The sequence below is a fragment of the Eptatretus burgeri genome, chromosome 10, assembly GCF_056783735.1.
Source record: "Eptatretus burgeri isolate ZD-2024b chromosome 10, Ebu_testis_v1, whole genome shotgun sequence".
Taxonomy (NCBI): Eukaryota; Metazoa; Chordata; class Myxini; order Myxiniformes; family Myxinidae; genus Eptatretus; species Eptatretus burgeri.
Window position 1 is genome coordinate 95,258,922 of NC_140970.1, and position 24,271 is coordinate 95,283,192.

Here is a 24,271-nt window from a genome sequence, read left to right on the forward strand (position 1 = left end):
TAGTTGTGATGTCCAGCCATGAAGAAGTAGGGGAGCATCTCCTTCATTGCCCAAAGATGCAATGGCCAGTCTCCTTCACGCTCAGGATGAACAAACGCCATCATGATGAACACAGGTTTCACAAGGTTTTGTATGCATAGTTGTGTGGTCATGCTCTTTGTTGCATTGGTTTCAAGTGTCCATTAAGTCTTCATGACTTTCTGCCTGAGCCATGCTGGAACGAAGGACCTCCTCAGTCACCAATCACAGGACCCTGAAGTTTTGGGGAAACTTCTTTCCACCAAGCATATGAGCAACACCTCCAAAGGCAGATTTCATCACGTCTTCCAGCCCACTTTCAGCCATCAAGTTCCCCACACAACCGATGGAACTCATAAGGGTGTGCATGCCGCCCAGCCTTGGTATGAACTGGGTAAATCGCTCAGGATAAACCCATTTAACATTAACGGCCTCTCGATACAGCTGTTGGTCGTTTGTGAAGATGGTTACGGTTTGTTCACACCTGCGGTCAAGCGCTTTCCCTCCATTGCTGTAAACATCGTGTCCGGATCAGCTGGATCCATATCTATGAGTGGTGTATAAATGGCCCTCATTGCAGGTTGGATGGATCGTCCTTGCTCTCTGCAGAGCTTTGTATAAAAACCACCAAACTCTGGTGTGTTCTGATCAGAAGTGATTTGCTTCAGAAAAGAGAAATCCATATATTGAACTCTCCTAAGTTGTATAGCTTGATGAGCCAATAGCGGAGAGGTAACACCACACGTGTGGCTTCTTCAACTGGTATCGCTGGTTTCTCCGGTCCCTTGTACCTTTGAACCGAAATGTCTTCTGTCACAGGTGTCTTCATTTCATCACGGGTCAATCGTCTGATGATGGCTTCATCTTCAGATGATGTGTAAGATATCTCCTGATCTTTTATGGTGAGTAGTACTGCAAGAGAATGTGTTGAAACGAGTCCTTTCTGGGATGAGATATTGTGTCGAAGTTGTCGGCAACAACCTGAACGAGGCCACATTCAGCATTGGCGGTTCCCCTAATCCTGGAGTGAACAGTTGCAGCCTCTGCTGCTGATCCCTTGAAACGCTGAAACTCATCATAGGAACAGGTCACACGATAGTTGTATAACTGCTCGATGAGGCTTTTACGACTGACTAGAACCCCCAGTGCTATTTGGAGTGTAGTTGGTCGATTGGTGATCATGTTCGTTATGATGTTTCCTATCAGAGCTCCTGGAAGTGTGCAGTCCAGTTTACCTGATATTTTGGAGAGTAGCAATTGAAGGTTTGAACTCACTGCTTCATCAGCAATATCTATCTTAATTCTAGTCTGATCGGAACTGGGGTCGGACGACAACTGCTTCGATTCCTGTGCAACCTTCTTGGAAATTCGTTCTATGGAAACAGCAATGGGTGTCATCTTCATCTGATGCTACTAAATTGATCGCAGTAGACACTCTACTGCGAAACAAGATTAAACTAGTGACACCTTCACCAGACAGAACCGGAAGCTCAGAGCCAAGTATATCCAACAATTTGGATAACAGGGTTTGTCGAGAGTATAGCTTTCCTCCATGATCCTTGTACATATTGTAGACTTCTACTGAATTCCAGATGCGCAACATGTCGTTTTTCATCGATAGGATGGTGGAACTGACAGCTGGCTCAATGTCCTGAGTTTCTCTGCCACTGTGTGCTGCTGCTGCTGCAACAGAACGGGGTGCCGTGAAGGACTTTCTGCAGTCATCGTGATATCTCGCATCAGCAGCATGAAGATCGCCGAATGCGCCCATTAATCGTATCTTGATCTGGCGGGAATCGATAACATCTAGAATAGTTTGTTTGAAAGTTGTCCGATCAACACGGTCTGCAGTCCTACAAAGGAGAACTCGCCGCCAACAATTAGGATTCTTCTTATCAAAGTTCATGATGCACTTTTCTCCGCAAAAAATGCAATGTTCCTGAAAAGTCAAATACTGTCGTCTTTGAACGGCGGCTTCTTTTGCTTGTTGAAGCATCTTCCAAACAGACATTTCTCATTCGTTTCAAGTGTCTTTCTATGTGTGAGCGTGATGTGTATGTTGACACACAGTCTCTCTGTCATTTGAGCTCGATAGATTCGTCTGCCTGTAATCTCTGTTGAAGCTCTTCACGTATATCATCTTGTCTTGCTTTGCTTGACCGGATGATACTTCGCACTCTGTCTGGACCAACTGTTACCAGAGGTTTTCCAGCTTTAGTTGCATCGCAGGGACTGAAGAAACAGTCTCCCATGGTGATGGAGCCTCAACCTGTAACAATAGATGGAATTATAAACATTAGTAAACATTTAATTTCTTTGTTCGTATTTAAAAAAATTCTCAGGAAATAGGTTCCACCCTGTGTACTTTTAAAAATCAATAAAATACACAGTTGCTTTCAGACAGATCATGTTAAATAATAAATAAAAAAGTTGCTTGCAAATAATATTGATCATTCGACTGCATCATAAGACATTACTCTTTCTTAAAACTCAGTTCTCCATGTTTCTTTCATTACATTACAAGCCTCAACCTACTTGATCAGAAACAGTTCATGCTGTTGATCTTCTGAGGTCAGCCATTTCTTCACAACTGTACTGGGGATAAACTGCTCTGCGCAAGTTATTTTCAAGCAGTTTTGTTGTTTTATAACTGTACTACAAAAACACTGATTGGTGCGGACAAATTCAGGGGGTAGGGTTATGTTAATTTGCATATTAATGACCTAAATTTCAATGTTATCAAATTGTAAGTGGGTTTATCATGACCAGTGACCCTAAAAACATGGGTTTGGACACCTCAACCAGGCTGTTTGGATGCTTACTTACTTCTGGAGATATTAAGAAAAATTGTTATTTTGATAATGGTGACTGCTAATTTGCATATTAATGAGCTAAATTTAAATGTTAACAAATTTTAACTGGGCTTATCATGACCAGTGACCCTAAAAACGTGTGTGGACACCTCAACCAGGCTGTTTGGATGCTTACTTTTGGAGATATTAAGAAAAATAGTAATTTTGACAATGGCCACCGCTAATTTGCATATTAATGGGTTTCTACAAAAATGCTCAAGGGTGCCAGAGTGGCATCAATCGGAATATTCATTCAGATGGTCTGGTGATGACAAAAATGCAGAAAAACATTGTGCGGACCCTAGCGCAAGGTCATCTTGAAAAATGGTGTTTGACATCCGGATGATGTCGACTTTTTCGGAGAAGCCTGCAAAGCTTCTCGTACATCCTCTATTTTGTCGGGTGCTCACACTGAAGATTTTGAACCACTGTGTCCTTTATTTATGTCTTTTACACTTCTCGTATCTTTAAACTTTTCAAAAATACATTTGTTGGTTTTGTATTGTGGGATTATTGAATTTGGATCGACTCTATGTAACTGCCTTTGTGTAGAAACAGATGGCTTCGTCACAGAATATGTTGGTAAAACGAGCGTCTGCTGGAGCACAGAGAAATTGTTGAAACTTTGATGGAAAAAAAAAACTTTAAACCTCGTTCTTTCGGCGACCTGAAAATAAAAAGGTCATATTGGTAAAATTCTGACAGCTGTTTGAAAAGTTGCAAATCATTTTGGGCTTGTGTGTGTGTGTGTGTGTGCGTGCGTGCATGCGTGCATATATATTTTTTTAATGTGAGAGTTAGATAACAAAGGGTGAAAAGACAATGAATTGACATTTGGTCTACTGTTAGGTCCAGTAAACGGGGAAAAAGGGGGGCGGGGTAGAAAACAAAATCGCCTGCAAGTAAGAGGATTGGGTTCGGTGGGTTTAATGGTGGTAAAGAAACCGAGGAAGGAAGAGGGATGACACGAGATGGTGCTGCATCACTTGCTTTAGGCTGTGGACGAGAGGGTAATTGAATATTTTACAAATGTCAGCCTGCAGATAACTTTCTCGATCGCCTGTTTGAAATGTGCTTTCTCTTGAACCCACAAACTTTCCAGCCACACGTTTCCACATACGAACCAAGTACCTGCCCTTCACTTCTTTTGTAATGTTTTTTTTATTTTTTCCTCCATTTAAACCATTCTCATCATCATGTTATTGTACTCAACATTTCAGAAGGTTACCCCACCTTCCCCATTTCCCATGTGTAATCTTTCCTTTTCTTTATTTTCATCGTTCAAGTAAATTATTCTGAGTTACATATCATTTCATCATTACTTCTCCCAGAAGACTGTCCCTCATCACATGGCATCACATTGAGATGGTTTGGATCTCCATATTGGGTAAAAACGTACATCGATGGCATCATTGACTTAAATTTGCTCGTCCCGCCACCTCCGCCTTGATATTGATCTTTCTCACAAACACACTTTCACTCGCATCATTTTTCATTTGTCATTCAGAACGTTGCAGTACATGTCTATTGTAGTGCACAGTACACGCTCTCACCTGATTTAATTGTGGATGTGTTGTGGTGATGTCCACAGGTGACATTTCCTCGTTGAGTATCTCTCTCACCCAATGTGTATGCATTCCTTCAGTGGTTCTCTTTTCATACCAGGAGTTTGAGTTGCTGGTGCATGTAAATTTTTCTTCTTCTTTTTCTCCTTTTTCTCCTCCTCCTCCTTCTTCTCATCCTTCACCTCCTCCTCCTCCTCCTCCTCCTCCTCCTCCTTCTCCTCCTCCTTCTCCTCCTTCTTCTCCTTCTCCTTCTTCTTCTTTGCCTCCTTCTCCTCCTTCTCCTTCTCCTCCTTGTCCTCCTCCTTCTCCTTCTCCTCCTCCTTCTTCTCCTTCTCTTCCTCCTTCTTCTTTCTCCTTCTCCTTCTTCTTCTTTCTTCTCCTCCTTCTTCTCCTCCCTCCTCCCTCCTCCCTCCTCCTACATACATACATACATACATACATACATACATACATACATACATACATACATACATACATATTTGAAAGATCAGCCCGACAAGCTTGCCGCTTGATCAAGGAATAGTTCGTGCTGGAATGAAGTGCCATGTAATGTTGATTACAAATGGTCATCACATTTGCCTTTTGACCATCATTGACCTCCGCCATCGAAGATGGACGGAGGTTACTGTTTTCACCCCTGTTTGCTTGTTTGTTTGCTTGTTTGTTTGCTTGTTTGTTTGTTTGTTTGCTTGTTTGTTTGTTTGTTTGTTTGTTTGCTTGTTTGTTTGTTTGTTTGTTTGTTTGTGAACAGTATTACGGAAAAAACTCCGCGACGGATTTCGACGAAACTTGGTGGGGGGATTAGGTGTGGTCCAAGGATCATGCCATTAGATTTTGGACTTGGTCCAAAGTCCAATATGGTGGCCATTTTGAAAAAAATATTTGAATTTTTGTTTTTGCATTTCTCCATGTTTTAAGTGATTTCCAACCCCCAAAAAAAAATTGTTAGAGAAAAAAAAACAGAAAATTTTGCAACTTTTTTTTTCAACAAAATTTCGATTTTTTTGCATTTCTTCATGTTATAAGTGATTTCCAACAAAAAAACATGCCAAAATTATAATTGCGGCTGATTTTGGAACTTCAGGTGGATATACCCACATAAAATCAATTTCTGTCTCAAGGAATCTAGTTATGACGAATGAATTGAGGATGTAAAAGGGAAAGTTGCAAACTATAACTCTGTGAGCACTGTTAACGTTAAATTGAATGAATGGGATATCAGGTTCACTTGAGTGACCCCGCAGTATTGGCGGCGGAGGTTTTGCACTCTACCGAGTGCTCCCCCCCTCTAGTTGAATCCAGTTTTCACTGCACGTCACGTCATCATCCATGATGTGATGTTTCCAATGCATTACAGAAGAGGTGTATGCACATACGCATATGTATATACACATACCCGCGTGCACGCGTGTTACACACGTACACACATTGCAATTAATTTGAATGCCATTGCCAAACAAATGCTCTATTTTTTTTCCATGATCTTCCTTTCAATTAAAAAAAATTAATCAAAAATCTGCATTAAACAAAGTGAGGTGGGAGATTAGATGATAAAGGTTGAAACAGAGAGTGATGACATGGTGAGCAAATGGAAGGGGAGAGAGACAAATGGGGGTAGGAGTGAGACTTGGGGAGAGGAAGAGATGAGACGAGGGGGAGGGTAGTAGGAGAGACTATAGACTGGAGGGGAGAGGTGAGGGGGATGTCTGGGAGAAGGGAAACAACCTGCTGATTAGAGTGGGTATTGGGATTACTGGATGCAACACTGCAGTACTTGTGCAGTCATACATTGCTAATCCACCATATCATATTTGAGCGATTAAAAATGTTTGTTTTTGCATCCATGAGCAAGTACAAGCAAATGAGACGACCCACTTAACAGTTGTAACTAGTAGACTTTGAAATGTCGTGCCTTACATGTGTAACTTCAATTTTTACCTGGATCCTGCATTCATTTGGATCGAGAAACTGGTATTTAAAATATTTATTATTATGTGAAATAATTGAAATGCATTGGATAATGACACCACGGATTATCGAGCACCTGCAATCAGAGGAGACAGCCAGTTCAGCTGATCCACCCCCCCCCCCAATTTCTGCCAATTTTGATGATTAAGATGATATTCCACCGCTAACGAAACTCTATCCCATTGCTGTGTGAAGCAGACTTCTCCGCCTCATCCTCTTCCACTCCCTTAATGTGCCATCTTCTTCCTTCGACACCTTTTGTAAACCTGCAAATTGCCTTGCTGCTCCCCCACCCTGACCATGTTGCTTCGTCCCTCAACCGAAAATCATCTCGCTCACTGCCGGCAGCCAAGGCACAAGATGGAATGGCCCTCGTGGAGATGCAACCGCTACGAAACGCCGAAGGGGGCGAGCCGGATGACGTGAAAGAGCGCAAAAAATCCGGTGCACACAAGAAGGAGAAATCTGTCCTCCAGGGCAAGCTCACCAAACTTGCTGTGCAGATCGGAAAAGCAGGTGAATATAGCCTGACAAACATTCTCACCCTCCCTTCAACCAACTCAACTTCTTTTTGAGGTCATTTTCTTAATATTGTTTGTTGTTTTGTGAACTCTCGGTGCAAGTTATTTGATGCGCTTCCTTCATCCACAAAAAAAAGGCTGATGGTCAATTTTTGGGAAGAGAATATCTGTTTGACAGATAAAACCATATTTTTATAAGACTATTCCATAACATGTTTGAACAAGACAATTGTTAAAACGGCACACCTCCTTCCACATTTCCAGATTTTCCTTCCTCGGTTTCCTTCTCTATGCATCCTGTCCACCCCATGTGTCTTCCTCTCCCCCCCTCTCATTCCTCCCCACACTCATTTTGTCCAAGTCTCCCTCTTTTTTTTTTTTTTTTTTTTTTTTCTGCAACCCCACTGTTTGTGTTTTCTCTCTCTCTCTCTCTGCCTTTCCTTTTGTTCTGTTGTGATCTGATCCGTTCAGTGTTTTCTCTCTCTCTCTCTCTCTCTCTCTCTCTCTCTCTCTCTCTCTCTCTCTCTCTCTCTCTCTCTCTCTCTCTCTCTCTCTCTCTCTCTCTCTCTCTCTGTCTCTCTGTCTCTCTGTCTCTCTGTCTCTCTGTCTCTCTGTCTCTCTGTCTCTCTGTCTCTCTGTCTCTCTGTCTCTCTGTCTCTCTGTCTCTCTGTCTCTCTGTCTCTCTGTCTCTCTGTCTCTCTGTCTCTCTGTCTCTCCTTTATCCTGTATACCAATAAAGGCACTAATCTCGATGGAAATCCCAACTCTCCTGTGAAGGGCTTTGGACCAATGGTGGTTGCTTTCTATCAGGTAAGATTATTGTTTCCTGTTAAAATGTTGAGCAAAGTTTTTGATTTCCATGAGATAGTCATATTTTGTCTGATTCGATAATCGTTCATGCAATGTGTGCAGCAATCAAAAACATGGAGTGTAACAATGCGTTGTACAGGTATCTTTAAACTCCGTCGGTTCATCTTTGTATTCATCGTACAATCAAATTTTATAGCATTGAATAAATTACGATGTGTTGAGTGTTTCAAGTGAGGCATCCCGCTTCACTCTGTTTCCCAACACCTTACTTGTTTGGCGATGTCAAACGGTGTACAAATTGCTCGGTAATCTCGACCTTTTCAGCTGGTTTTGTCTTGCTGAGGACTCTTGAAGGCTGAAACACCTGTCCATGACTGAAGTTTGAAATGCTGAGCTAACACACGTACATTTAGGGGTTTATGTCCATGAAAAGATCTTTCTTTAATTATGTTGCCACACTGAATTAACACTTTCCTCTTGTGATGCCTTTCATTCCCTTCCTTGTGCACGAACAGGGCTTGTTATGTCATCCATTACTGTTGTCATCCTGGTGATGTACTTCGTGGTGGACACATTCTGGGTGCAAGGACATTCCTGGGCAGCTGAATGCACACCTGTGTATTTTCAGTACTTTGTGAAGTTCTTCATCATCGGCGTCACTGTGCTCGTGGTTGCAGTACCTGAGGGCCTCCCTCTTGCAGTCACCATCTCCCTCGCCTACTCGGTCAAGGTGCACCATAACGAATCAAACGGCCATTGTTGTATGTCACATTCCACGTCAGCTCATGCCATTTTTACAGCACTGTGTGATATGTCCTTAGCTATTCACAAAAATTACCAGAATGGCATTCGGTAGAGCGCAAACCTCTACCAGGCTGAACCGTTTACGCTTTGTATCCCACTGATAGGCCGGATCTGCATCCGGACCTGAACCAAAATCAAATTGGCTTGGTCCTTTCAAACACCCACCCTGAACACCAAGTTTTATCCAAATCCATCGACAACATTTTTGACCCCATCTCTCAATGGGGAATAATCACCTAAAATAAATTTTTAACTCTCGGATCCGGATCCACATCCGGAATGTTCTCCAAAATTGAATTGATTCATCCTCGTCACACGCCCAAACATGTACACCGAGTTCCGTCCGAATCTGTCCAACATTTTGAGGTATCCTTCTCAGACAGACAGACAGACAGATGGTGTAAAAACATAACCCCCATTCACCTTCGATGGCGGAGATAATAAAGTGCAACGACATATTGTTTCCTGCTCTCGAAGCTCTTTGTTGCACATTTCAGAAATGCATAAACGAGGAGCAGCAGAACGTGATGAGAGTGCGTGGGTGTATATAAACGAGCACAAAGACTGCAGAAATACAATACAATACAACACAACACAAATGTATTACCGTTAAAAGCTCGGGCAAGCTTCACTCGAAGTGTGCTTCACAGAGCTACAAGTACCAGCTCAAACGAAATGCAAATTAGGAACACTTACGAACAGAGATCCATTAAATCCATCAATTAAACCCCCATCCGGCTGGGTTTAAACTTGTTTACGACACGATGTTACGAAGTACACAAGATTAGAGCTGCTCATATACTGCACATGTGACGGTGACAATTTCACAACAAATAGCATGATAAAGTCGAAGTTCATGGAAGAGCTGGAACAGTGAAAGGAACAGAATGCAACAGAACAAAAAGGGGGACAGAAAAAGAATGGGGACAGGTGGTACACCAACAGCAGGGTTGAAGGATGAAATGGAGGGGAGGATGCATGGGGTGGACAACATGGATACAGAAGAAAATTCTCAGCAAGGAGAAACTGGAATTTTGGAAGCAGGTGGAATTGGTGGTTGGGGAGGGGGGTTAATGGTTGTCGAAAAAAATCATGGTATTGGATTGGGGACGATCTGAGATTGTGCTGAACAGTTGTCTTGAAGACTTGGAGGGGAGAATGAGTTTGAAGAGAATGTGGAAGTTTGTTGTGCAGGTGGTTAAAAAAAAAAGGGGGGAACGAATGAGTGGAAGTGAGAAGTGATTCTGGATTGAGGTAGTTTCACCAGATAGGGGTTGATGGCGGACCCCATGTACGTTGCAGAACCCTGGGGGGAACGAAGCATGGAGAGGGCAGAGGTGCAACACCAGAAAGGAGGTGGTAGAAGACTGAGAGACCACTGACCTATCTGTGATGGCGAAGTGATAGGCCCATAGACTCAGCTTCATCGAGGAGATTCCAACGATCTTGAAGGCCTTGGTTTCCACGGCGTCAGGCTGAGCAGAATATGAGGCACGGGCGCCAGCCCGGAGAGGAGACCAGTTTAACATAAAAGGAGACCAGAGTACCAAATCGGTGGTGCAGTGCCAGATTTTGAGGTAACTGACATTAAGAAATGTCGGCCATGACGTCATCACTCGATCTACCGTCACATCGAGTTTTAATATGACACGAACCCATTTCATTCCCCCAAAATGCCTTCTTTTTCCAAGTGTTTGTTGGTTTTCTATTCCAGTGACCCGTTGCCCAGTGATCAGAACTATCGACTGTTTGTGTTCCAAAATTTTCTTTCCCTGAGATTTTAAATGTGCACCACGGTTTGATTCATCGTACGACATTTGGCACCAACGCCATTCATTTGGAAGTCTCAATCCCCTGGACATGAAAAGTTATAAGTTACCATTTCCTCACACACGATACACCTGAGTTTTTCCATCTTTACAGCCTATCCAAGGATGCGTTGTGCTTTCTTTACAAAAGAACCGTGTTCTATCTTTTTTTGGGGTGGTTTTCGCCGGCGCAAGACCGACCTTCATTAATGGGTGCCGCCATCTTTAAAATGCAGTGCATTGTGGGATATCTTGATGCAACATTGCATGTATATATATATATATATATATATATTTATTTATTTTTTGTTCTGAAAAACAATGATTTCATTCGAAGAATTAAAATTGTTTGGTTATAATACATTAATTTGCTTTTCAAACCTTTCCTCTAAACCTTTAAAAATGAGCACCGACATAGCAGCCACGTACGGTCTTTTAAATCTTCATGAATTTTTTTTTTTAAATGCATTATAGCATCGAAGAAGCGGGGAAATAAATCATCTTCTTCTTTAATGGCCACAGTTATTCCCACGTTCTTGTGGGGTTGGCTCAGGGGGGACTTATTTTTGGCCCAAGTCTTTCACAACCCAGTTGGTCAGACTTGACACCCGACTTTGTTCATGTTGTCCCCGATAGCTCACCTACTCTTCGCAAAGGACACTGTGATATCTCGAACGTCCGCCAACTAATGTCGGCAGACGGTGCACCTGTTTAACGTTCACTCGAGGGACAGCACACGCATTGATGAATCGCCCTGCCGGTGAAACATCGGGATGACAGTTTATTGCTGGGTCGGGATTCAAACCCAGGTTAGAAAGTTTTAGAGGTGAGTGTGCTTACCTCGAGGCCATCCTGCCGGTCGGAAGTGGGTAAGTAAATAATGTTGACAAATGTTTGGTTGAAAATGAATAATTGTTTTTCGTGTGGGTCGTCTTGTTTATTTCAACTTTTGCTGAGCAAAAGCTCCGTCTTGGATGGGTTGAGGTGCTGGAGCAGAGTCCCGGTTCACCCCGGCAGCACGACACCCCACGTGGGGAGGAAATTATTTGAGCCTGTTTTTAAGTACAAATTTTGTGGAATCGCTTTGATTAATTATCTCCACCACCACCACCAAATAATTTTTAAAGTGATTCTGCACCATTGAGAGTTCGGGCTAAACTGATACATGTCGCAAAATCTCAAAAAGTTGTCGATGGATTCGGATGAATCTTGGTGGCCACGTTGAGAGTGTGACGAGGACGAATTGGTTCGATTTTGGTGAAGATCCAAATCGGGATCTGGATTTGAGTCATTTTATTTATAAACTGATTCTTCACCATTGAGAAATTGTTTCAAAAACGAAATATATAGCATGATGTTTTAAAAATGTATTGGGGGTCCGATATGTTCTCGTGGATCGGGTATTACGTGCCGTAGTTATGCACTCCACTGAGTGACCTTGTAGTTTTGATTTTCACTGCCAATCAGTGGCTATATTAACACATGTTCTATATACTGTACTGAACTTGTTTTTGAGGCAACTCAGAGACAAAATCCCACTTCAAACGCATACGTTGAGGCAATGTGGACGAATCTTTTTTGACTTTGATTTGGGACAATTTGGTGAACTGTTGATTTGAGAGTTTTCTCAGTGATTGAAAAGTATGACTGAGATTCTCTCAAAGCAGACTTATCAGCAATATTGACAAAATTTTATTTTGGAATCACGGCATTCTTGGTCTTTGCTACAACGTCCTCTGAAAACAGATTTTGAACGGAGGCAAAGTCCTGCATTTAATTTGCTTCTCTTTCTGGTAGATATTTACTAAACCATGTGCAGAGCTTCGTCGAATGGTCCAGAATCTCATATTTAACATCTCGTTCTGACATTTTGCATTCCACTCGATTGTCTTGCATATCATTATTTTTGGTTTACCGTGTAACTGGTAATCATTTCAAAACGTCAAAATCCCCTGTTTATTCCGTGTCACGAATTCGTGTTTCTTTGTTTGACGTTCCAATTTCCTTCAGTCACAAATATAGAAGGGTCGTTTTCACCACCGTCATGTAGTTCAGAGCTCTTTTGTTACCCTCTGGTGCTTTTCCCATTACGAAGCACTCATCACTTTTATTTACTTTTTACCTTCACTAATGCCAGACTACTCTTCCTCAACAGAAAATGATGAAAGACAATAACCTTGTACGACACCTGGATGCCTGCGAGACCATGGGCAATGCCACCGCAATCTGCTCCGACAAAACTGGCACTTTGACGACCAATCGCATGACGGTGGTGCAGGCATATGTGGGTGGCATTCACCACACATCGTTGCCTGATGGGGATGCCCTTCCTGCAAAAACACTGGACTTATTGGTGACTAGCATCGCCACCAATTGTGCATACACCTCCAAAATCCTGGTGGGTTTTTCTTCTCCCTACAGACTTGTAACATTTTGGAATTCCTTCAGGAGTGAGGTTGAAGCCGCTGTTTTTAGACGCAGATTAACTTTTGAATAACACTTTTCACATACCTGCTGGTGTGAGTGCATTTCTCTTTGGATGATCTTGCCTTTCCTACATGAATTACCAAGTTGCATGAAACAGAACACCAATGGTTTGAAATGGGTGGGGGGGGGAGTGTGAAGGTGAATAGATTCCAAAATAAACCTTTGTGCTTGTAGTGCAGATACCGTAATCAACATGACAGAGGTTCCACGAGAAGTGGATACACCTGACTTGTAGTTTGGCAATCTAAAGTCGGCCATGAATCACATCGTGGCTGCAATGTAACTGATTCATCAGTCACATCTCAATTTTTATTTTTGTCGTTAGTTTTAAATGTTTAACCTTCTTGTTTGTTGGTCCTTTCATTTTGAATCTGGCATTATTAGAAAAACTCCAAAAGTTTTAAAATCAGTTTCTATAGCATTCGTTCATTGTTTCAGGTTGTTGTTTTTTTTGTTTTTTTTTGAGGTCTGTTGTGGAACATCTGCTTTCATGGAGACCAATCATGTAATCTTGGGGGGATATTCAACAAATCCTAATCATATATGGAAATCAAACGTCCGGGACACGCTGTTGCTCAGCCATCTCATGATGGCACAGCCCGTGTGGGACGTCGCACCTTCTCGCTGAAACCAACGTGATCTGAGGTTTCCCCCTCTTCTTTGTTGAGGCCATAAAGAAAGCTTGCGACACGTGTACATACCGTTCTGCATTATAAACTGTTACTATCATTTTTCTTGTTCAACGAATATGGGTCATGAACATGCACCTCATGCTGAGAGTTCACTCCACACTGCAACTTTAGTGGAGTAAATTAGGGTCTGTCCTCTCGCGAGTCCCCAAAATCTGGTTTGGTTAACAGTGCCATGAAGATGAATGTGGATTCATCTGAAAATATCACCTTATTCAAATCAATACCTCGTTCATCAACTGGATCTGCAATCTTGCAACAAAATGCAAATCTTTGTTCCGTGTCATCTGACAGATGCGGCATCATCTGAATTGTTGTAAAGGGGAATATGAAGACCTTTCCTTCGGATCCGTTGAAGGAAGCTTCATTTAATTTCTCATTCAGAAGAAAACTTTCCAATTCATGTGTTTCTTTATTTTTGCACGAATTTGTTTGACACAATTTCGAGCATTTAAAACATTCACTTGAGAACATGCATTCGCTGGTCTTCCTGAATGCCCTTCATTCAATTTTACTGCATTTTCATCAATAAATCCTCAACTTAGAATAAATGGCAAGAATATAATCAAAATCTTTTAGTTGCTCTTCCTAATAATGCTAGTCTCATAATATTATTATGATTATTCTTTTGTATGTAGCATAAGGGTCTGGGGTAGGATCACTGGCTGAGGGCACAGCTATGCTACCGACGCAATGCCCTCTGTAGGTTCGAGTAGAAATTTAGAATTTGTCTGTGGTGCCAGCGAGAGCTCAGCTACTCTTCGTGAAGGACACCATGCGATATTTCACGTCAACCAACTAATGCTGGTAGACAGGACGCCGAGCTTAACGTCCATCTAAAGGACGGCATACACATTGATGAATCACCCCTGCCGAAGAAACTCCCGGGATGACAGTTTATAGCTGGGTCAGGATTCAAACCCAGGCTAGACAGCTAAGAGACGAGTGTGCGTACTTTTATGTCATCCTGCCAGTCCAGTCTCATGATTATTAGATTAATAACAAAAATGTTTAAAACAATTCAAACTGTGTAACCTGTTACGGGACACCCTATATAAGCTACTTGCGCAATGCATAAGCTACTTACTGTGTTAGAATATGGCCATTTATTCTTTAATCTCCAGGAAGGTGTTGAATTACATGTCACTTTATGGTGGGAGTTTATCTTCCACAGCCTCCAGAGCGTGAGGGAGCTATGCCAAAGCATATTGGGAACAAGACTGAATGCTCACTCCTTGCATTTGTAATGGATCTTCAGAGAGACTACAGGTCCATGCGTGCTGCCATTCCTGAAGAATCCCTCTTCAAAGTGTATACCTTCAACTCTGCAAGAAAATCAATGAGTACTGTGCTCCGAACAAGCGGCGGAGGCTTCCGTCTCTACACCAAAGGGGCAGCTGAGATCGTACTGAGGAAGTAGGCTTTCTTCATCCAATAACTTTTTTTTTTCCTTGGACAGCTTACTCAGCCTGAAACATGTTTGACGATATAAGACTCATTTTGTCAATCCATCATTCTGCCATTCTTTGACCAACAGATGCACACGCACCTTGAACCTGATCGGGGAGCCGAAGCTGCTGCGAGCTTGTGACCGAGAAGGTATTACACGCAAAGTGGTCGAGGCCATGGCATCAGATGGCCTACGTACACTGTGTCTCGCCAGCAGAGACTTTGCTCCAGGAGCAGAGCCCGACTGGGAAGAAGAGGGAACCGTGATCTCAGACCTGACTTGTATCGCCATTGTTGGTATTGAGGATCCTGTTCGACCAGAGGTGAGACCTATTTTCTACAGGACTGTTATTGTCACTGGTCGATGCATAATTTTTTTTAACCAAAGCCACTCTGACAGAAACATTAATGAACCTTTTCCGTTTTTTTTAATGAAACCTGAAGTTGATTGCACTTACGGTAACTCCGGTAGTGTGAGTAATGTATGAGGTTAGTCGACATCTCATATGCTAAAGGTGCTCTCCATTCAATGCTTCCCAGGCTGAGTCTGCTTAGGCCTAAGTCACATTTGCTCTACGGCGAGGATAGGGCGGCCGTACGCCCTCTGAATTGACAGAAACATGCGGCGGCCGCAGAGTTTCTGAGGTGGCCTCAGGGTGGCCCTATGCCGTTTGGCTATATTTTACAGGTCGTAAGGTCGCCATGGAATTATAACGCGGAGTTATAACTTTTTTCATTTTGACGTTCGCCGTAGCAATTCGACAAGCCGAAAAAAAGAAAAAAAAAACTGGTAAAGAAAATAAATAAAATGAACCCATTCGTTACCGTCCGTCTGGCCGCACGTTCGCCTTAGGGCCCCCCTCCGGTCCCCCTGCGGTCGCCTTGCGGGCACCTTGAAAATTCTAAGGTCACCGTGCGACATCAAATCAAAGACCGTACGGCAACCCCATGTTTTCGGTCTCCACAATTTATAAATACGCCGTGCAGCTCCCCGAAAAATAAAAACATATGTGACTGCGACATTGTGTGACCGTGGAAATACTGCGGCCGCCGTATAATTGCTCGTGGCCGTAGATTTTGGAGACCCCACGGCCGCTGTGGCAAATGTGACCGAGGCCTTAGTTTCCAAAATCTCATGGGATCAGGAGTATCCAAGCCAATCCATTTTCTGCATTTCCATGAATACTGATCAAACTACGTGTTTAAAATTTTTTTTTAATGTGAATCCCTGTTGCACAAACGTTTCAATGTACGCAGCACAGGTCGATGTTTTCTCATTTCCATGACTGAGGTTTTGATGCAACTCGATACACAGCGATTCACTTAAAGCAAGAGGTTATGCAGCCCACAGACATGTGCTACATTCCCAAATGTTGGTTTGGCAATAGCACGTTGAGTAAAAATCAATGTTTCATATCACTGTTGGAAATCCCTACTGTATTATACCTATCAAATAACGCTCATTCTGATGGACTGACTGACTGACTGACTGACTGATACTAAAGATCAGTACCTTCCGGGTGACATATAAAGCTGAAATTTAGCGTGTCGATGGAAATTGAAGCCGCAACACCAGGGAAAAAATTACAGAACTGTCGACAAGCGTCCGTCAATGAAAATATAAATAAATGAAAAAAACAAAAGCAGTTCAGCAACTCCAGACAATGGGGAAGCACGGTTCGGTGTTGCTTACAATATGTAAGCATACCGCAATACATATATTCAGTGTATATATGTGTGTGTATATATATATATATATATATATATATATATATATATATATATATATATATATATATATATATATATATATATATATATATATATATATATATATAGATAGATAGATAGATATATAGATATATATATATAGATATATAGATATATATATAGATATATAGATATATATATATATATATAGATAGATAGATAGTTATATAGATATATATATATAGATATATAGATATATATATAGATATATAGATATATATATAGATATATAGATATATATATATATATATATATATATATATATATATATATATATACACACACACACACACACACACACACACACACACACACACACACACACACACACACACACACACACCCATCATGAAAATTTTAATGGGCCTAATGGCCTCCTCCTGCATTGAAGTTCCTAATAAGGGAAGTAATTTTTAAATTAGTTATTTACAAACGAGATGCATGAGTTTGTGTGCGGTGTCCATGCTGGGTTTTTTTGGTCTGTATTTGCCTCTTTTGCGATTTATAATGGCCGTTGTGACGATAATCTAGTTTTTATTGACCTGCTGGTGTAAGTGCTTTTAAACAGCCAAATAAAAAGCTGAATTGAACTGTTTTATTTGCACGCCGTTATTGCTGTAATAGTTTTGGAAATATATTGCACAAAATAAAAGGGATGTCAAAACTGAGTGAAGGAAAGTATGAGTAAATATGGGTCATAGAATCAAGAAGCAGAGAGATGAGAGGTTCTGTTGTGCTCTTGACCCATGCCCAGATGGGAAGTAAAATGTCATTTCCTTTTATTCAACAAATATAATTTTGCAATAACAATTGACAGCTCAGTAAATTATACCAACATTGCTGAGAATAGAAAATAATGTTTTCCATGTCAGTGTCAGGAAATATAACTCTACCATGGTTTTTATTGGCTTTGTAATCTGCCACGAACATGACAAAGTTTTGATTGATCACATTTTCTATCTCCTGAGCTGGGTGATGCCTTGCAATACCTTGCTTGGCTGAGGCCTTCATTGGCTGCTCTAAACTCCTAACGGCATACAAGGTGATAGTGCTATGGATTACACTCCCCACTGGTGTCCGATGCTTAACCATTACAACACCTCGCATGACTGGAGGTGGTTTGATTCAAGGACCTGAAAGTAATTGGTATATCTTGGTCGGAGGCCAAAGCACAAGGCCGGCACCTCTCTCACAGTGGTCTCCAATTCCTCTACCACCTTCCCATCTGATATTCTGGCCCTATCCTCTCCAGCTTTAACATCCTTTCACACCTTACCTGAAAAAGGATTTACGCATTTTTCCCATTAACCAATTCCTTATTGTCGTCCCAAGCCGAAGGGTTCTGCTCACCTTCACTCCTTTTCTCCTCTTTCGCTCGCTGTGGAACTGACTTGATCATTTCATCCATTTTCCTCGAGCCCAACAATATGGCAACTCATTCACATCCCAAGATCTCTCCCATACCCATCGTTTTCACTTTTGCTAACCACATCCCCATTTTGTCTGTCCTTTGTTAGCTTGTAATCATCAACCCTACTTGTCAATTGTTTGGCACCACTTTGTGTTTAATTTCTTCCATAAGCCTTGATGTTCAAAAAAAATTGTGTGTGTGTGTGTGTGTGTGTGTGTGTGTGTGTGTGTGTGTGTGTGTGTGTGTGTGTGTGTGTGTGTGTGTGTGTGTGTGTGTGTGTGTGTGTGTGTGTGTGTGTGTGTGTGTGTGTGTGTGTGTGTGTGTGTGTGTGTGTGTGTGTGTGTGTGTGTGTGTACATATATATATATATATATATATATATATATATATATATATATATATATATATATATATATATATATATATATATATATATATATATATATATACTGTCCATCCAGTGCCTATATGAAATCTGCACCCCCTTTCAAAATTTTCACCTTTCGTTGCCATAAATCCTGGAATTAAATCAGACTTTTCCACCTTTATTTACACATCGTAAAGGCCCGGTCACACCTTGACGTTTTAGCCAACGTATGCCGATTTTTGAATTTTTTTTCTAAAACGCTGGCAAACGTTGAATACGTTATGGGTAAGTTTTGATAACATTAAGAGCATGCTGGCATACGTCGTAGTACGTTGCCATAAGTCGTTGTACGTTGGCTTTAAACGTTGTACTTTCCGGTTGTCCTCAAATTTTTTCATGCTTGAAATTTCACGACGTATGCCGGCGTATGACTCAGACGTTCCGCTATGCTGGCCACAAGTTGTAGGCACGGTCTGCGATCGTTGACAGACGTCAACACATGCTACTTGTAAGTTAATCATAAGTTGAGACACGCCGAGGTAATGTTTAGCGTACCCGAAACTTATTTCTAACCTATGATTAACGTGTTGTTGGCACGTTACGCGATCGTTGCCACACATCGACAGACGTTACTTTTAAGTTACTCATAGGCTGAAAGACGTCGGTATAATGGATCGTCCTTGCGTCAGCGTCCACGGCCACGGCCAGGACACTTATTTGCAGCATTCTTCAAACTTTTCTTCGGCATGACGAGGATGTTCACACTTCGATGTCTAGCTTGGCTATGATTCCAATTGTCCATCGGCAGCGTCTATTTAAAATAGTCGAGTTTGAGCGTTTTAACACGTTCAGAAGAAACGCTTCAAATTTCCAAACCCCAGCGTCAAAAAAAAAAACAAAACAAAAAAAAAAAACAAAGGCGAGTGACAGCAATTTAAATCGTTCATTGTAAACAATGAAACTAGCTGAGTGGTACCATTTCAAAGTCGTTGAGTGTAAAAAAAATCCAATTGTTGAGCGCAAGCGTCTACTTTCAATAGTGGAGATGCAGCCATTTAAATCGTTGAGTGGCAGCCTATGAACCTACCCGTGGATACGCGGACGCAAGGACGATCCATCATAACCCACACCCTCCCCCTCACACCCACCTACTACTGCCAACATGAACAAACTACTACTAATACTAATACTAATACTGATACTGATACTGCTGACATGGACATCAACTCAAAAAGGAACTCGAAAACACTGTTGGGTTCCCCTTTTATGAACACCATTTTTATATACCAATTCCCAAAACCGCTGGGAACACGTCTTTATTTGGCAGTAGTAAGCGAGAAACACATTCATTTTTTTTTTTTTTTGTCGACCGGAAGACGTCATTGGAATACGTCTACATACGTCGATGTGTGTTGGGACTACGTAAAGATTGGTTCAAAGCACGTCAAACATAAGTTAGAAATAAGTTTCACGTAAAAAAGACATTACCGCGACGTGTTTCGACTTATGAGTAGCTTATAAGTAGCCTTTGTGGACGTGTGTAAGCGTCCACATATCGTGTGTAAAACTTATCCTCATCGCATGCGAACGTGTGTCATACGCCGAGTACGTCGTAAAATTTTGAACATGTTCAAAATTTCTTGACGTACTCTACTTACTACGACTTATGATAGCGTATTTAGCGTTCTACTCACGTATACCAAACTTACCCATGCCGTATTCGACGTGCCCCCAACGTTTTAGACACATTTTTCTTAGGTCGGCATACGCTGGCAAGATCGCCAAGGTGTGACCGCGATTTTGACCATTCCATTTCTACGGCAGTTATGATTTGAATCGTTGTGCGTCAGCCTTTTAATAGGCTACGTCATGACATCGTCGGCGATGCGTGCAACGCGCTATGCCCGAGTTAGACTATCGTTGGGCATCGGTTGTGTAGGCCGACAACAGGTTCAGCATTCGTTGGTATAAGTTATCTATAACACAACGAAACGTTCTGTGTAGTTACCAATGCGTTACACATAAGACCAAGTCGCTATGAATACGTCCGAATCTTTAAAAAAAAACATCAAAAGTTCAACGTAAGCCAGCGTTTTACATACATTTTAACACGTTGCCATCGCTGGCTAAAACGTCAAGGTGTGACCGGGCCTTAACCCACACCTTCCACATGAAAAACAGATTCTACAATTTTGAGAAAATTAATTAAAAATACAAAATGAGAATATCTTGGTTGGATAAGTGTCCACCTCCCTGAGTGAAAACTTGGTGGAAGCACCTTTGACAGGAAAGTTTGATAACCCTAACAGCTGTGAGTCTGTTGGGATAGGTCTCCAACAACCTTGCACACCTTGATTGGTAATATTTGCCCATTCTTCTGCACAAAACTGTTCAAGCTCAGTCAAGTTGCGCTGGGTGTGTTTATAGATAGCAATCTTCAAGTCATGCCACAGATTTTCAATTGGATTTATGTCAGGGCTCTGACTGGGCCACTCAAGGGCATTTAGTCTGTTTTCTTCCTTAGCCACTCCAGTGTATCTGACTGTGTCCTTCGGGTCGTTGTCATGCTGAAAGGTGAACTTCCGTCCCAATTGCAGCTTTCTTGCAGAGGGCAGTAGTTTTCCTCTCAGATTTTTCTGTATTTTGCTGCATCCATTTCCCCTTCTATCTTGATAAGTGCCCCAATCCCTGATTATGAGAAACATTCCCATAACATGATGCTGCCACCATCATGATTCACAGTAGGGATGGTGTTTTTTGGTTTTGTGCTGTATTGGGTTTGCACGAAATGTAACGTTTTGCATTTTGGCCAAAAAGTTCCATTTTGTTTCGTCAGACCAGAAAAACTTTTTGCCACATGGCTTCAGAATCTCCGAAGTGTTTTTGCATATTTAAAACGGGACGCAAGGTGTGCTTTTTTGAGTAATGGCTTCCTTCTTGCCACCCTAATGTATAGGCCAGACTTGTGGAGTGCTTGGAATATTGTTGTCACATGCACACAGTGACCGGTCTTTCCCATGAAGGCACGTAGCTCTATCAAAGTTGCCATTGGCCTCTTGTTGACCTCTCTGATCAGTCTCCTTGCTTGGTCATCAAGTTTCGAGGGACGGCCTGATCTCGGCAGGGTCTTGGTGGTGTACCATAAGCCCTCCACTTCTTAAGGATTGTCTTGACTGTGCTTCAAGGGATATTCAGGGCCTTTGATATATATTTTTTATACCCATCCGATGATCTGTTCCTTTCCACAACTTTATCCCGGAGGTCTTTTGAAAGCTCCTTTGGTGCTCATGGTTGAGTCTTTGTTGTGAAATGCAATACCCAGCAGAGGAAACCTACAGGAACATCTGATTTTATTCTGAAAGTCATAATCGCTACGATTTATTACAGGTGTGGGCCAATTAACTTGGTGTGGGATTTTGTAGGTGATTGGTTACACCTGAGCTAATTTGCAATTGCGATTATAAAGGGGGGTGGATACTCATCCAACCAAGATATTCTCGTTTTGTATTTTTAATTAATTTTCTTACTTGTTTTTCACTTGGAAAAGTTTGATTTAATGCAATTTAATTCCAGGCGATAAGGCAACAAAACGTGAAAATTTTCAAAGTGGGTGTAGACTTTCTCAAGGCACTGTATATCAAGAAGTTGGTGGACTTATTGTGTTGGGATGGCCCAGACACTCACTTGGCTCTCGACAACATAAATCCACCAGGATAGAACATATTGTTGCGGATCCGGGGTGGCAGGATTCTCGCCCGACACTTGGCGCCACCCTCACCACCACCGTCTCCGGGGTTTATAACGCCGGCCGGCTCGGCACAGGCCTCGGGTCACGCGTCTTCAATCGCGATACCAACATAATCTTTGTACCTTACCAGTTGGGGAAATAGAACCCCGGTTACAGACTGATTGTGTCAGATGCCGAGCGTTTTCTGCCAGTCTGTAACCATTTTGGTTTTATATGCCAATTGAACGGATCTCTCCTCGACGCGACACGAATTAACTCAAAGCGGCAACTTCATCCGAATCAACCAGATTTATTGGGGAACATCGGGGAGCATGACACAAGCAAAACATTCACGACAATGCTTTTATTAACAATCTTTAACCCGTTCTTAACTAGGAAATACGGACAACAGGTTTCGAAGGGGTCGCTACCGAGATATGCCTAATACAACACGTGCAGACAAAGACAGACAGACAGACAGACAGCATGCATGCAAGACAAGACAGAGTACTTGGTGATGTTTCCTGGACGAGAGGACAGTGTCAAAAGCACGAATGTCGCTCGCAACAGGCGGATGTCCACGGATTCGAGCCCCAGCTCAAACGCGCCCCGTGGCAAGATGGCGGCGCCGCACTCTTTCCTTTCTGCACCGCACGCGGTCTCCGCGCGCTCTGACCCCACGTAAGGTCGACGATGGGCCTCAGCTGATCTCTCTCAAGGTCCAGCATACAAATCCAGGCCTGGCCTGTGCACCAGACAAGGCCCAAATCGAGGTGCCAAGATCCGCAGGCGGATCGACAAAAGAGTCGAGCCGTGAGGTGAGTAAGTACGGAGGCTCCACGGCCAGATGCAGGCTGAACCTGTCGATCACCTCCCCATAAGAGTCAATCGCCGACTCGACGTGCAGGCCGCCTCTCCCACTGTCCAAAAAGGCAGACTCGACGTGCAGGCCGCAGCCTCTCAAAGCCGACTGCCGTTTCTCAAAACTCAACTCCTTTTCTCTCTTTCACTCGTTTTGAATCCCGAGCATGCCTCGAGAGCGACTATTTCCACACACTGAACCCTTTTATCTCTTTTACAGTTTTCTTTCGTTCGCTTGCTGCAAAACATGAGCACGCCCCCTTCAGCGAAGCCGACAAAACTCCTCCCCTTCGCGGCACTTCCTCTTTTTGGCCACACCCTCTCAGCCGACTGGGCGGGGCCTCGTCCGGGATGGGGAAGAAGAAGAGGGGGCTCTCGTTCCACCACCACCGCACAACAATAATACAGCCTCTTACATCTCCCGACACATATAACGTTCATTTTACCAAACAACCTAACTGTACATGCATTTAATGGGGGATCTGAGCTAATCCTATATTTAGTAGTGCAATTAGGGCTAGTTCCGTAACAATATAAACCTATAATTTACCTACCAGTCACCTGCGGAGAATTCTCCATCCAATAACACTCATTGAACTTTGGGATATCATAACTGAACAAGAAAAATGACACCCAAAAATGCTGTTTGTCCTTATTCTTGTTATTCTTTTCTGACAGCTTTACTCAAAATTAGTTGAAGCTACGAACTTGGTTTAAACACCAATCTGCTGCATTTTAAAGTGGGAATGTGCAAACTGTTCAAAATTTTAATAGCTTGAAAGGATTCCACCAAAAGTATGCAAAACTGCATTCCTTTGCAAATGAATAGGAAGGGATCAGAGGGTGGGTGGGACTGCAACTGTCAATCAGCCTGATGGGGGTGAAGCTGCTCGACACATTTGCCCAAGGGCCAATCAGACCGACATGGCTGTGGTTAATGGTGGAATATTATGAGCCCTGTCAATGCACGGCCATCATGGGGCCAATCGTCAGCAACAACACACACGTATTTCTCCAACTATGCACCCTTTAGAATGTTAGATCATCCATCAAGTATGTACATTACCACTACAATGTGGGCATGTCGATAAACTTTGTACTACAACATTTGTAAATGAGTCGTGGAACATCCCATATATCTAATATATAAAGCTCATTCTAACC

At 42.3% G+C, this 24,271-nt stretch overlaps 1 protein-coding gene and 1 long non-coding RNA gene across 7 annotated transcripts in view; one reads left to right on the forward strand and one right to left on the reverse strand.

Moving 5' to 3' along the window:
• The window catches only part of LOC147019174 (plasma membrane calcium-transporting ATPase 2-like), a 206,655-nt gene that overhangs the window by 127,102 nt on the left and 55,282 nt on the right, over window positions 1–24,271 (forward strand). For all 6 annotated transcript variants that reach the window (XM_085899502.1, XM_085899506.1, XM_085899501.1 and 3 more), the window contains 5 exons: window positions 6,752–6,919; window positions 8,250–8,464; window positions 12,502–12,744; window positions 14,697–14,938; window positions 15,060–15,294. In XM_085899502.1, the coding sequence (XP_085755628.1) occupies window positions 6,752–6,919; window positions 8,250–8,464; window positions 12,502–12,744; window positions 14,697–14,938; window positions 15,060–15,294 (1,103 nt within the window). The remainder of the gene's footprint in view (window positions 1–6,751; window positions 6,920–8,249; window positions 8,465–12,501; window positions 12,745–14,696; window positions 14,939–15,059; window positions 15,295–24,271) is intronic.
• LOC147019175 (uncharacterized) overlaps window positions 1,856–24,271 on the reverse strand; it is a 49,455-nt gene continuing 27,039 nt past the window's right edge. The window contains exon 3 of the long non-coding RNA XR_015062665.1: window positions 1,856–2,287. This is a non-coding gene — a long non-coding RNA (uncharacterized LOC147019175). The remainder of the gene's footprint in view (window positions 2,288–24,271) is intronic.